Consider the following 15,256-nt stretch of genomic DNA (forward strand, 5'->3'; position numbering starts at 1 on the left):
TTTTATCTAGGCTGAACCCCGCGTGCAAACCAAGGTGTAGCCTAGCCTGCTTCAAAGCCACATCATGCCTCGCACCGGAGCAGTGTTTGACTGTGTATTTAAATAGAGACGGGCACATTGGCAGGCGAGGCTGTTTTTCTGGCGGGCTGACATCTGGCAGGGCTGCGCTCGAGGGACCTATCCAGTTCTCTATAGACTCCATGATTAGACTCTAATAGAATATTAGCATTTGTTCTCAGGTAGGCTACCGCGAGCTGCAAGAGCGAGCTGGCAGCCAGTCAGTAGAAAAAAGCACGTGTCTTTTTTACAGTGCATGGTGGGACAGTAATGGGATTTTTCTGGAATTTGTAGAGAAATTGGATATGTAAAAATAGAATCTATTGATGCTTGATGGTCTATCTTTGCACCTTTCAGCATAAAAGACAGATTTAGCTCTAACATAAATCCTTTAATGACATAGGCCTACATCTAAGGATGATCATTGCATTGATGCTTGAAGGATATATATTTCTCAATTCAATTTGAGTCTTTAAATTAGATTGACCATGCATTGCAATACGCAGATGCAGTATACAAGCATTTCGCTCTTTCCAAGAATTGGGCCTACACAAATACACTCATTCAAAACGTCCAATAAAATGTTAAAATTTGTTCTTTAATGAAACACATATTGCAATTCAATTATTAAATAACTTAAAGATACATTAATGTAATAAATAAATACAAAAATAATTCGACCAGGAATCCAAAAGCAACAGACATTACAGAAAGAAGGTACCTCAGCTAAAACAGCAATACAGCAAAACCTGTACGGATATAATTATGTGCGACTGGTTCCAATTAAATATTTACATTTTACACGTATACTTCCATGAAACGGTTATTTTCTCAATAAGAAAACATTACGAAACAAGGTGAATTTAACAAGCAACGACTTCATAATGATGCGCATATTTATACAAATAAATAACCAGGAAAATAACATACATAAAAATAATTAAAAAAGAGAATACTATCGCATATATCTCTCGATTGTACCATCTCGAACGTTTAGCAGAAACGATATGAAATTCGTGACTATAGGTCTAGATTTAGCTGTCATTTCCCTATACGAAAACACGTTTCACTTGCTGCCAGAATGAGCTTTTCTCAAGCAAAACGAGGGAGGAGGAAGAGGAGGGGGAATCCCAATAAATATATAATGATGTAAACATGGCCTCATCTAATAAATAGTTCATAAGAAACAGACCCACGTTGGCTGGCAAAAACAAACGTAGCCCTATTGCAAACGGTAGTAAAACAATCATATTTGCCAATTGTAAACCCCAATCAAATGCATACATTTGATCCACTATTTCTATAGGCCCATCTACAACCAGATCGATGTTTATGCAATAAAAAAATAACCCCTACACCAGCTATATTGTATAAACAGTGTTGCTCGATTAGGGCCTAAACTCTGGGTCTTTGCTTTATATCTTACCACGTTTCTTCATCTTTCAGCTTTTCATCACACTTTAAAACGAAATAGGTAGAATTAATTACATGGGACACAAAATGAAGGTCACGTGACCGCTAAATTAATCATTTACACGGCGTTGTTTGGCAGTACTCTAATAATAGCTTCCAAGACCCAGCAAGCGCTTACTGTACTGCCCTATTTCCCCTCATGGACCCGGAATTAATGCCAGACTGCATCGTCATAATAATAAACTCAGAGGGAAAATGTAGCCTTACCACAAAAATATAAACACACCAATACTAGGCCAATAGGCACCGACCAAGTGCTGTGTCAAAATACTGTAGGCCTATCTTCCCATGGTAAATAACTGTTATTTTCAGTACGTTCAATATTGTAGGCGATGATAAATGAACCAATATCATAAACCAAAAAAATACGTGTGATTAAAGCCTATAATACTTAACTGACATAAAAGGGTGAAGAATAGTAGGTCTAAGTGGAGAAAAAACAGAGGTCTTACTTGCTCTGTTCAAATGCTCCTGTACATGACTCCACATCCCTTCTGTTGCGAATAAGACGTGACAGCAGTAGTGGTTTGAGCTCAGTCATTTTGAATGTATATGAATTATTCGGGTTGTTCAAAGCACAAGTCATTGATGATTGAAAAAGTGTGTGATAAGAAATATAATACAAATCGTCTCTAAACAGTGTTCAGTCTCTCAACGTAGGTTGATTGTTTTTTTTAGTTTTTTTTTTAGAGCGAGTGTTCAGAGTCAGACGCATGCAGAATATTTCATTCGTTTCTGTTTCTGCCGTTGGTTGCAAAACCAGACCCGCACCACGTTCTTTTTGAGGTCCAGTTTCTCTGCTATAGCAGCGATTTTCTCTGAGGAAGGACGCGGCTGAATGGCGAAGTAAGCTTCCAGTGATCGCTTTTCCGGTGCTGCTATCGACGTGCGCTTCCGCTTCTTCTCTCCGCCGTTATATAGCTCGGGTTTGTTGAGTTTCTCCCGGTGTGATTTCTCGGCTTCTTCCAGCCATGCCTGTAGAATGGGCTTCAAAGCTATCATGTTGTTGTGGGAGAGGGTGAGGGACTCGAATCGGCAGATGGTACTCTGGCTGAGGGAGCCCACGCCAGGAATCTTCAGGTTGGCCAAAGCTCCCCCTACATCCGCCTGGGTCACGCCGAGTTTGATCCGTCTCTGTTTAAACCTCTCAGCGAAGGCTTCTAAGTCCCTGGGATCGGCGTCCACGTCGCTCATGCAGCCCATGTGGGATGGTAGCCCGTGGGCATGAGCCATGTTGAGGGCTGCCTGGTGCATGTGGTTCATGCCCGCCATGTGAGCAGGGTGCGCAGTTGCGGAGCCGTCTGGCCCTGCCATGGACCCGAGAGCCAGTCCTGGGGTGATGTGGTCCAGCAGGTCGCCCTCCAGCGCCTGGTGGGGTTGGTGGTGGTGGTGATGGTGATGATGGTGGTGGTGACCGTGGCCGGTAAGGGCTGAAGGGTGAGAAATAGGCACCGAGGAAGAAGACGATGAGGAGGTGCAGGGGAGAGTGTTCATGGTGTGGTAGGTCGCGTCCGGCTTGAAGGGACTGTGGTGTGGAGGATGGTGGTGGCTCTTGGTCTGCGAGGCAATATCCACCGCCGCCAGAGCTTCAGCGCGGGCCAACAAACTCTCATCCAAGCCTCCGAATATATTGCTCTGCAATTGCAAATAGAATGCACACATAACTGTCAGCAGGGAATTCTCACTCCACTCCGCGGTTTAAAACATTTCCTGAATGAGATGAGAAAAAAAATCCTAAAAAAGAACACACAAAACAAGACACATGCAACATCCCAGGTCATCAAAATTAATACGTAAGGCAAACCCGACTGAATACATAAGTTGGGGAGAGGAAGGGAAAAATGGAGGTGCTGGGTGATTTGCTGTGCAGACATGAAAAAAACATCAAGAAAAAAAGGGGGCTGTCAAAATGTGCCTTTAAGCGGTAATTATGCAGAATACGTACCGGTGGGGTTGGGAGACATCCTCGGCGCATCGCCTCCGAGTTGCCTCCGCCGCTGCTGATGATGGTGCTACTGTGTCGGGAAGACGAGCACGAGGAGGGCGCATTCGAAGTCAACGTGGAGGACGAGGAGGAATGCAAGGAATACTTGGGCTCGGGCAAGCTGGCGTGGGCCATGGCGAATGCCTGCTTGCTGTTCAGAGACATCATCATCATGTTTGCAGGCGTCCGAGTCTCGGCAAGTTCCTTTTAATAAGTTAAGACTCCGCCTCTTCGATTGGAGTTGAAGCCCAGTGTTGCCTCTCCGGGAATCTAAAGACACTGTCTTATATACTGTAACTGTAGCTGCTACAATATGGAAAGATGAACATCCAATTCTCTAGTTGTTGGCGCATATATTATTACCTAGCCCTGTGTATGGAGGTATGGCCGCGCGCCGTAGTTTTGCTGGAGAGGAGTTGTCGCACGCGCCATGCAATCGAATGTCGCCTGCGCCCTGGTTAACCTCTTCCGCTATGGGCTGTGGTGCGATGACAAAAAAACAATGTTAATATTACTCGTTCGTTCTTTCTCTAAATTTCGTCCTCCAATAGTCTTATTTTGGTCGCCGTGGATGTGTCGTTGTTTTGGAGAGCTCCTCCAAGATTATGCAACGGGAAAAAAAGAAAAGTTGTTTTCTCTCCTCCTGGTACGGATTTCCAAAACACAACCGCGCGTAAAAAGATTGTCTCATTCGTTTATCTTTTTTCTGCTAAGTTTCCGTTTCACAATTTACTGTAATTAAGAGATACCGGTGACAGTCTCGATACCTCGACTACGTTCAATGCTGCGGGGACTCGATCTGCCTCTGCTCTGAGGCGAAGGGCAGGCTGTGTCTCTCTCTCTCTCTCTGCGCCTCTCTTTCACACACTCTCTCTCGCTCGCTCTTTCGTTCTCTCTCTCCCCCCTCTCTCTCTCACTCACCCCCTCTCCTCTTACACTCTCTCGGCTGTACCTGAAAAACCTTTCATGATTTATTATTCTTCATTAGCCACACTGCCGCTGGGGACTCTGCGCATGGGCAGTCTGCGACAAGGCATTCATTTCAAACAGCTCTCCAGCCAGCATTGTGTCCTTCTTCGTCGAATTTATTTTGGATCCACATGGAAAGAGGAAAAATAACCAAATATAGCCGAGCCATTTCCACTATTATTTCTTCATATTGTGCCGTTTAATTCTAAAAAATGTCAAAGTGGAGTACAGTTTAAAGATACGAATTAGGCAATAGAGGAAATAGGAAAGTCCTTCTAGGGATGGATATGAGGAAAGTACCTTGGACAGCTCCATGAAGCGACATCCCTGTTGGGGCAAGATAAATCTAAGTTAAATGCTTGACTATCATTTCATTATGGCAGCATAGGCAAATTGAAGACAGTAGGAACATCTTTAAACAAATTAGGGGTCGGGGAAAAGATAAGATTACTAGATTTAAAATTGATTTAGGGCTATGTGAAACAGCTTTTCAATAAGTGACCTGCTCCCGCGTTATCTTGTGTATGTATGTGCGTAATTCACCTTGACGAATTTATTCGTTTGGAGATTAGCAATGGAAATAATCAATAGACGAGCTATATGGGTTAACTCAACAGTCATATTGTGAATTTTTATGTCAGTGGTGCATGGACGAGCGTCGTGTGTGAAATATTTGATCAATGACAGTGGAAAGTGGATTCTTTAAAAGTCTTTAGGATTTAATTGCAAACCCAATACAATTATATACTTGTCGCAGCGGGCTATTATCATATCTTTATACTAATTAGGCTACTTCATCAGTGATATAATTAAAAACCTTTAATCATATTCTAATTAACAAGGCTTGTCTAATTTGTTTAATATGTTGAAGTCCATTGGATGGGTTAATTGATATAAGATGGTGATTGAATACCCATATGGAAAATATAACGGTAAGACCTATACCTAAAAAAAATCACAGAATCTGGAATCTGTCTGCATATATAGCATTTCGTCTCTGGTTACAAAGTCACACCTCTGAGTGTATTTTGGTTATAGTAGTGTGATGATCATTGAGCTTGAAAATAAGAATTTAATTTAAGTTGAGAGGGAAAGCGGTTGTGTTGAACGGTAGTTGTGGGCTAAATAGTTGGCACTCTTGTTTTTATTTTTTTTCTTCACATGTTTAAATGCTATTCGTTAAATACCTATTTCTGTAGCCTATCTATCAGTATCTGTGAATAAACTGATACCCCGTTCATAAAAACAGCTACAGTACTATAGTATAGTCAAAGCTACTATGGTTATTTTTCAAACAACTATGCTATTGTATTGTAAAGAATCATATTATATCCAGACAATGTGTTTTTACTGTAAGGGAATGCCTGCATATTGGAAACACTGGAGAGCCAGCACCTCAACAAGCTCTCAAATTATCCTCGCAAAACCACCCAAATATAATAACTAAGATTCCTATCTCTGATAATATGCTGTGATCAATTTTAGTGCACCGCCTATGCTGAAGTCAATAAAGCAATTTAACGCTGAGAGGACAGATGTTGGTCCATGAATATAGCATGCAAAAACCCTGCTGCACGCTCTGCTACAGACGATGACGCGAAGCTGCACTTGTCTCGAGCACACACAACACGATGGCTCTCTTTGTTAGCGCACAGTTGTCAGTGCCTTTTCGGTAAGATTTTGATGCACATAGACATTTAATATGTCCCCACGGCTGCAACAAAGCTGTTGGTGATAGTGCACAAGCACTTTACATCGCGAGAGCCACCCGGCAGGCGGTTTGCCTCTCAAGTGGGACGACAGGCGCGCTGAAGCCAACCCTCGCGCCCGCGCCCCTGAGACATCAAGGGGCAATCAGTGTCTCCTCACATATAGCGACGGACTGATTTATGATGAAACTTTAACGAAATCATTTATATTTCACCACCTGTAAATCGGCGTATGAAATTTTCATCCACAATGAAACACACAACAAAGTAAGCTAGTATAACTTAGGTCAAATAAATCAATTGAGCTGTACTGCAAGCAATTGACTTTGAAGTGCGTTTTCTCCTTTGACAGTGTTCAATAGGCTACAATATTAATCGAAGTTATGTAGGCCTAGTTCTAAATGCGCTCGTTCACGGTGCCTGTAGGCCTATAGGCTGCTCATGTTTGAAGGAGGATATCTCCAATCTTAGAAACCTAACTACTACAAAGCATGAATAGTTAGTGAAATTATGAAGTTAAATGAAATGGGACAAATACAATTTGATTTGATTTGAAATGTTGCAATTTCTCCTGGAAAATGGAACGTTGCCTCATTGCATTGATTGCATAGTGGAATACGATTAGTTATTTAGTCATTAGGGAAAATACTAGCAGATATCTCACTGTAGGCCTGTCTACCTTGCTGTTCCAATAGGTGCTCTAAATTACACTCCATTGCGTTATAAAAACAGAGTAAGCATTACAGGCTACATTATTGAACATTTGGCAGAAGCAACAAAATACAGTCAAGTTAGTCAATGATTTGACTACAAATTAATGAATTGCTAATTACTACTCATGAATAATTAATTAATATAAGAGGACTAACCATCCATATGACTTGCTGACTTCAACATACAATATTACACCTCGATGCGCCGATTATGTCGAAGGTGTTGAGCCTCAATTTGTATCACGATACAGCGACTCAGTGGAAAAACACAGCAGAATGTTCCTTCCTCATCAAAAGATATGCCTGAATACTAGCACGTTCATTTTCTCTTAAAAACACAAGTTCTCTGAGGAATTCTGAATCAAAACCGGGCTTCACTGTAGCTTTACAACATATAAATAAAAAAGCACCTAAATAAAATAAAAATAAAACAAAGAATAAAGCATAATAGTAGCAGCTAGGGTTTGATATAGCTCAGGTGACTTGTTTGCTCTTTTTTTTAATTTTAGCTCTGACTACTGTACTTATTCTGAATCAAGGTACGCTGCAGAGAGAGGAGCAGAGCATGTATGTTTTAGTTTACACAAAGACAGACACACTCCTCTCCTCCACTCAGTCTCCCTCAGGAGCTCTCCACGTTAACAATCCCAATTACACCCGGATCACCAGAGACTGCTGTTTTTATTACACTACCGCTCCTTTGTGGCTTCCTCCGCCAACAAGGTATAACTGCTGCTAGCTCAGAACAGAGACACTCCGTGAGAGACAGGAGAGGAGGACGAGAAGGGCGGAGAGGAGAGGGGAAGAGAGAATAGAACACATAGACAATGCTCTGACTGCACCCACCACGAGCAGAGAGAAGAGAGGAAGAGAGGAGAGAGGATGAAGTCTCTTGGCTGCTGGCGTGGTGATGCCTTTATTCACACACACAGCTTCCCCCTACTTCTCCTGTTCTGATCTCGGCAGTTCTTTACATGTAGGTGCAGAAGGTCAACGCTTGTTAGGAGAGCATCTATGGAGAAATCTGGCTTTAAAACACACACACACACACACACACACACACACACACACACACACACACACACACACACACACACACACACACACACACACACACACACACACACACACACACACACACACACACACACACACACACACAGAGGTGTGTTTCTACATACATTCTCCACCACCACGTCAGTTCTTTATTTATTCATCTGTTTTTACCTGGGCGACGTGACAGGTTCCAGCGGCAGCAACACCTTTCTTTAACATAATACCTTGTTTATTGCACATACCGGAAATAAAAGCTAGGAGGAAGCTGGCAGGAATTGCATAAGTGTCACTTAGCTCTTTTCAACAACAGTGAATCCCCAACCCTGAGATAATGCAACTTGTGATTTAAGAAAGAAAAGAAAATGTTGCTTGAATTACGGCTCAACTGCAACACAAAACTCCTTGATCCTTTTCCATTTGATCTTGTGTCGAGGACTAAATATAGCATTTACTGTGAGTGTAGGGATATATTATCGTGCGCTGTGTTGGACAGTTCTTAAACTATTGGTTTGTCTGTGGCAATTCACTTTAGGTGAGGTGTTCCACCAAAACACTATCATGTCACTACCAAGACTGAAATAAGGCATAAGGAGTCATACATAAACTGTGCACCAATGTAACTGAGCTGTTATCCAACCCCAGTCATCTGCATGAGCTAACTAAAGATCACATTAGTCCACTATTGGGCTTCCTGGTAGCCAATATGGTCATTTGTATACGTCATCACCCTGAAGGAAAAACCCATCTCTCAAATATCTCAACATCAGATCTCCTTCCAAATGTCTATATCCATTGTTTATATAATATAATTATAACCGTCCACCTCCACAGGAAAGCAACCAGGCTTCGCCTACAACACCATGCAACCTGTTCTAAGAGGGGGCAGAACCCTGAGCCGCGACTGATTAGAGCCAGAGAAAGTGAGGTGAGCCGTGAGGTCAGCAAAACAAATAACACCACCCCCAATTTTCCCATGACAGACTGGAGGCCATGGCACGCAGTACGGTCCTTCGGGGGTAAAGCATTAGACTGGGGCCGGGATCCTGAGCAGTAGCAACCACACACACACACACACACACACACACACACACACACACACACACACACACACACACACACACACACACACACACACACACACACACACACACACACACACACACACACACACACACACACACACACACACAGGGGGCTGCAGGGCTGCGGAGGATAAGGTCAGGACTCATAATGACGTCACATACCTCTAGGTCCTCCAGATCAATATTGAGAGCTCCCCACTGCACCTGTCAACCAGCCAGTCAAATAATGCACGGGCCCAAAGAAATCACAGTCCCTTTGAAATGGTCTCTTTTGATAATATGAGATTGAGAAACTTCCCCGGCACCACCAACCCCCCTTTTGGCACTGTTAATGTAGGTGGTAGATTGAAAGCCTGTTTTGCCACTTTGAAATACGGTCAATACACTACCAGGTCACCCGTGATACAAGTCAGTATTCGACGTCCATCCATGTCTGAGGACGTCGGGAGATTATGTGAAAATCAGACACTAGGGGCAACAGTGAGCGTTGTTACCTTCAAATAGGTTTCGGTTTTGACAGGGCGTTGTGGACGGGGATGGTGGATGGGCTTTAGAAGCATCTGCCTCTGATTCCAAATGTTACAAGTTTGAATCAAGTGATAGAAAGTTGTTTTTGAGATTTTTGTTTTAAGCCCATGCCAAACCTTAACCCTTACCCTGACCATTCTGAGTTAATGCCTAACCTTAAGATTTCAGAGTTAATGCCAAACCTTAAACATTCGGAGTTAATGTCTAAACTTAACCTTAAACACTTCGAAATTTGATGTTTGCAACAACTTTGACATTTGAGTAAAGCATGGATGAACGTCTAATTCTGACGTGAGACTTTGTGAGAGCTAGTCACAATATAGTAGAGCACAGTTGGATTAGTTATACAGTTCGTCACTTAGCAACAATCTAGGATGGACAGGAGCTCACATATTAGATGTTGTAGTAAAAAGAGAATCAAATACAAAATATATATTTGTCACATGCCCGAATACAACATACTAGAGTAACAACAATCTCACAATACAATGAGCTTGAGCACGAGAGTCCTCATCCTCATAAAAGTTGTTGCTTCAAGGGTATTTACATAGCCTCACATCATATGACAACATACATGACGATAAAGAAGGCATCTCCTGAGCGAAACTTCTCCTCGGCGGCTGTGACTGTAAAGAACGTGTAGGGTGTCAGATGTTTTACTTGTGGTTAGTGTCAGAGCCGGAAGAAATCAGGATGACTGCAGAATCTCTGTCCAACCTGGATCAACATCTCTACCTCTCTCATTAGTTTGACTGTCCCGTGCTGCACTGGGTAATACAGGGCTTGTCACGCCGTTGTCTAATGGTTGATGCTAATTGACCCTCCTTTCCTCCTTTCTTCTGCACAAATGAAAAGATTTCCCCCGTCCTCTGATGGAGCATGTCACGATCTGATCCGACAAATTAAAAAGCTCTCTGCTGGTACACTGTCACACTGCGCTGCCTCTGCTCGCAGCCGCGCGCCTCATCAGCTATAATTATATTTTTACCTCATCCAATCCGCCGTGCTACGCTACAGATGCCAAACACCATATTTAAAGGGTACACACACTGCTGCAGCGAGCCGTGCACCTGTCTGTGTGCGTGTGACACAGTTAATTGAGCGCCTAACACGGGGGAAACTCCCAATAGAGTTTGACTGTTTTGTTTTCCATCACAGTGAGCATCCTTCTCATATATTAAAACGTGTCTTCATCTGTATGAAAGAGTGAAATATAATTAGATCAGGGTGTGGGTCAGGATGAGGAAACATAAGCATTTCTGTTCTCAAATCTGCGGAATAGGGCCTGTATTCACAAAGGCTACATTACACAGGCAGCCCAATTCGGATCTTTTTCCACTAATTGGTCTTTTGACCAATCGGATTAGAACTTTAGTGAGACCAACTAGTGGAAATACATGTAAATACAACCAAAGAGTCTCCGAGTAGAAGTGCAGGTGTAGGATGAGTTTTGTATTTTAGATCATAATGAATAAGATTATATGGACACAGGGAGGACCTGATCCTAGATCAGCACTTGTACTCTGAGACACTGTTGTTATGATAATAATGTTGGTTTTATAGTGACATCATTCGCTACCTCTAATAGAGGTATAAACACAGTTTAAACTTCAACACTCCAAGATTAACCACGTTAAAGCACGCTGACACCATTTAGACATCGATTCCCTCCCATTTCATGCTTCAGTCAATGAAAACTGTATCCTCTCCTCTTAGCAGCTAGAGGAGAAGGACTCGGTAGACAAACAAATGTTGTCGAGCTCGTAGAGTTGATACTGCTCAGCTACTTGATGTGATCTGTGTTTTTATCTGTTTAAAACATGTGATCGGTCTGCATAACCCCAGAGAAGACATGGTTCTGTCTGAACTCAGAATCAAGCTATACAGCGGTATTAAATGAATACTCGTTTCTGATTGGCTGGAAGGGCATTCTAGAATGGATATTTAAACCAGATAACTGGACAGTTGTAAAAGATCTCGGGACACCTTGAAATCGTGATGCAGTAAGCACTTACACATGCAGACTGTACATGCTACAAAGTTGCAGAAAGCTAAACCAACAACCACACAAACCGACATTGGATACATTAATATAATATATCCTTTGTAATCCTGATTATAACCAACCTCAATCATGTTGTTTGATTCATGGTCTTCCTTTTTCTGAAGGTCCTCATCGTCAGACTCATCAATGCTCAGCTCATTAGACAACAGAAGACCGGGCAACACAATGATAGCTAAGTTGCTTTAAAATTGTCCTCATTAAGTGCTTATATAACTCTTAAAATGCAATAGATATCTACACAACAGGTCTGCAATGATAGTCCAAATATTTCTAATGGTAGTCTCTCTCTTTTCAGTGGGGATTATCTTTGTTCTTTGAAATGATAATTTCATCCAGGGCTAGTAGCTAATTAGCAAGCCCTTGAACCTGGACATTCATTGTATGATGGCGTATGGATTTGCCCTCTTTTGACAAAGCCATGCCATATGGAGTGGGTATTGTTAACCGGTAATTAGCTTAAACAGTTTTTGAAGATTGTTCAAAAGGAAAGGCCCTTTTAAGAAAGAGAAAAAAGATTCATGATGTATTTGAATCACCTGAGTAAAAATCCTGGAATTTCACTCACATGTAATGTAAACGTTCAAAGAAAATATTCTTGGTTATATAAGGGACATCTGTTTTCAACATTTTAACGAGATGTATTAACCTTAATTTAATTGAAGCAGTACCCAAGAAAGATTTCATCCAAACTACCCTGCATGCACCACTCGTTTCTTCAATGCGGAACTCTTGAACATTTTCTTCTTGAGGATCCTTTCTCGTTTTTATGTTTGATCATGTGACTGCCGAGTAGGCTACCTTCATTGGCCTGAGCATGGTAACACCATACTAGTTTGTGCGCCGCCCATCGATGCCCGTCTTCGACCACGGCGTTCATTAGAGGCAATCAGAGGCCCTGTCGCCGAGCACACCGATTATCGAGCGTAGCACTTTACCTGCTGACTTTGTGTGTATAACTTTATAATTTATTCGGTGTGCCTCGCGCTATTGACACAAAACGTGGCAAGCTGATCAAAGGGAGCCGTTCAACAGGTTGGACAGGGCCACGAAGACAGGGTCTGTAGCGCTAATCATCTTCAAACGCTTTCCCCAATTTCACTGGGAGCGATGCAGCAACTCCCCAGCAAGTCCCCCCTATCGTTCCTCCCCCATGGAGGTAGTTGTGCCTGGCTAGTTGGCTGACAGGTGTCAAGTACCCCCTCCTCATCTCATTCATCACGCTAAGCAGAGAGGAAAATCCTCTTCTCCTGCAAGCCCCTTCCAACCGACTTACTCAGAGTTCGATTTGCTACCTTTGGTGGTGTTTGAGCAGAGTGGTACCGTGTGTGTGCGCGCCATATGCTTCCATGCTATAGCACTGTGTGAAATCCCTGTTGGAAATCAATGTTCAGCCTTTCAGTTGCTCTCCGAATGTGGTCAGTTCAACCATGTCAATCCCCTGATGAAATAGGGAAATATGGTGGAGAGCCTGCATTAAACTAGCAGAGTTATACAAGAAGCTCCCAAATGCTGTGCTACAGTTAGTGAAGCTTTGAAGCTCCAGCCCTGTATATGCTGAGTTAATCACAGCTGGCGAGAGGTTGATGGGTGACTGGGTGAACACCCAGATTGATGTCCAATGGGGGGTTACCACAGTGCCACTGGCATGCAGGCCAATCAGGGCTTGGCACAGTGGCCAGGTAACCTCTGACCCCTAAGAGGACGCTAGGAGACGTGGAAGGGAAGCTCAGCCAGAGAGAGAAAGAGACAACAGGGGAGAGAGAGAGAGAGGGAGGGAGAGCGAGACCACACCCTCCTCACAGTGAGTGCCTGCCTAAGCAGAACCCCATAGGGACCTGCCATAGACACGGCTCTCACACACACCCCAGTCATTAATTCCTGCTCTGCATCTCCACACCATGTAATATTTATAGGTCACCGCAGCTTTGTATTCACAAATGGAAAAGTCGAGAGGGGGGAAAAGGAGAAAGACACGATACCTCAATCAATGCTGTGAAAAGGGTTCAGCTTGTCGTAAACTGTTGTTTTCTTGTCTAAGCCAGTGCTCAGGCAGCAATCTTCTCCTTTGGCCTCTTAACAAGTGTTTTGTGGGGAAGATTCAAGTGTTACAGACAAGGCTGGTAGCTAATTTAACCCCTCTTGTGTGGCATAGGCTAACTATGCCAGGATATATTATGACTGTGGTGCAGTCAGAATTTGCACAGTTGACGAAATTTGATTGAGAAGTGAGAATCCCCTAAAATTGCATTAGGCAACGTTATAAAATGGCATATTGAAAAATCAGATTTTGTGATTGTACGTTGGATTCGGAGCGTCTGAATGTCCTCTCATTCAAAACACCTCACTCTATGCTAATTCATTCACATCTATACTCCAAACACCATCAGAAGATTCAGAATAATGAACTCGAGGGGTACACGTCTTCAAATGTTTTTTCTTTATTCAAACCTGGCAGATCCCTCAGAGCACCTGCCCTTTTGCCCTCCTATGAAAAAGTGCCTTCGCAGCTTGTGGAGTTTTACATTTTATTTGATTCTCTTTTCATTTGTTAGTTTAAATGTAACATTATGAATTGCGCATCAAACTAGCTAATTTCATAAACCCTTCAATCTCTGAAAATGTTCCCTCCCCTGCCCTCCCGCCCCAAAAGTGCACTCGTCTGACTTGCGTGCCGTGGCTACGAGGACGCAGGGCGGGGAGACTGTAATACTGGTAGGAGGCTACTTTTGAGTTGGATTTGTCATGTGTGTCTCTCACTGCTCGTTGATAAGAGGCAGATGTCAGCAACTGAACAAACTCAAATCAAGTAAAAACGAGTTTGTTTCGAAAGCATAGCTAACTAGCTAGCTAGCAGATGTACATCATCATTCGCTATGATCAGCTGATGTCAATAATCTCTCGTCGTCTCTAGGCCTAGGAGTCACTGGCAATACCTTCCTAAAATGTGTGATGAGTGATTGCTTCAAGTTTTATTGTCAAGTACAGTGAAATGCCTGAGTGTGTTGATGTTGCAGAAAATAAATAGGCCTGTAAATGTTGACATTTTGGCTACAGAGGCAGTTGTTATGAATTTTGAGTTATGAATTATGAAATTCAATGTTTTTTTCCCTCTTATTTAAAAAAAATTGTGCACGGCCCTGTATAAGACCCATGATGCAATGGGTGTGAGCCGATCTCCAAACGCTAAGTCCCCTGTTCTAGATCTGCAGCGACCCCAGCACCGAGCCCTGAGGAACCCCCGATGGATCGCGGTACACCAGCCCCCCTGTAGAGATTTGAGGACCACTTTGGAACTCTAATCCACTCAAAATGTGCTGATAATTTTCCTTGCCAGGACACTCTGTGCCTGGTGTCACAAGAGTGGCCTCCCGGGAGCAGATCAGCCAATGATAACAAAGTAGCCAGATGTCTGGCGCTGGCAGGGTCCCAGAAGCTCAGACAGCGGTACGCAGCATCATCCGCTGTGGGCCGCAGATCAAAGATACCTGAGAATTACTTATGGGCACAAAATATGTGTTGCTTACTCCACAGTTCCCATTAATAACAATCTGGGTAGAATTTGTATTTCTAATTAACTATTTTCTTTTGGCGTAGTGTAAAAAGTGCTGTAGGATTTATCC

At 42.9% G+C, this 15,256-nt stretch overlaps 1 protein-coding gene across 1 annotated transcript; it reads right to left on the reverse strand.

Annotated features, from left to right (window-relative positions):
• Positions 1–634: 634 nt before the first annotated feature.
• pou4f2 (POU class 4 homeobox 2) lies at positions 635–3,733 on the reverse strand. The gene is made up of 2 exons (XM_038982017.1): positions 3,476–3,733; positions 635–3,165 (listed from the first exon to the last, which is right to left on the reverse strand). The coding sequence occupies exons 1-2, from the start codon at positions 3,686–3,688 to the stop codon at positions 2,236–2,238; spliced, it is 1,143 nt and encodes a 380-aa protein (XP_038837945.1). The 5' UTR covers positions 3,689–3,733; the 3' UTR covers positions 635–2,235.
• Positions 3,734–15,256: the final 11,523 nt, after the last annotated feature.

The sequence above is a fragment of the Salvelinus namaycush genome, chromosome 42 (assembly GCF_016432855.1).
Source record: "Salvelinus namaycush isolate Seneca chromosome 42, SaNama_1.0, whole genome shotgun sequence".
Lineage (NCBI taxonomy): Eukaryota > Metazoa > Chordata > Actinopteri > Salmoniformes > Salmonidae > Salvelinus > Salvelinus namaycush.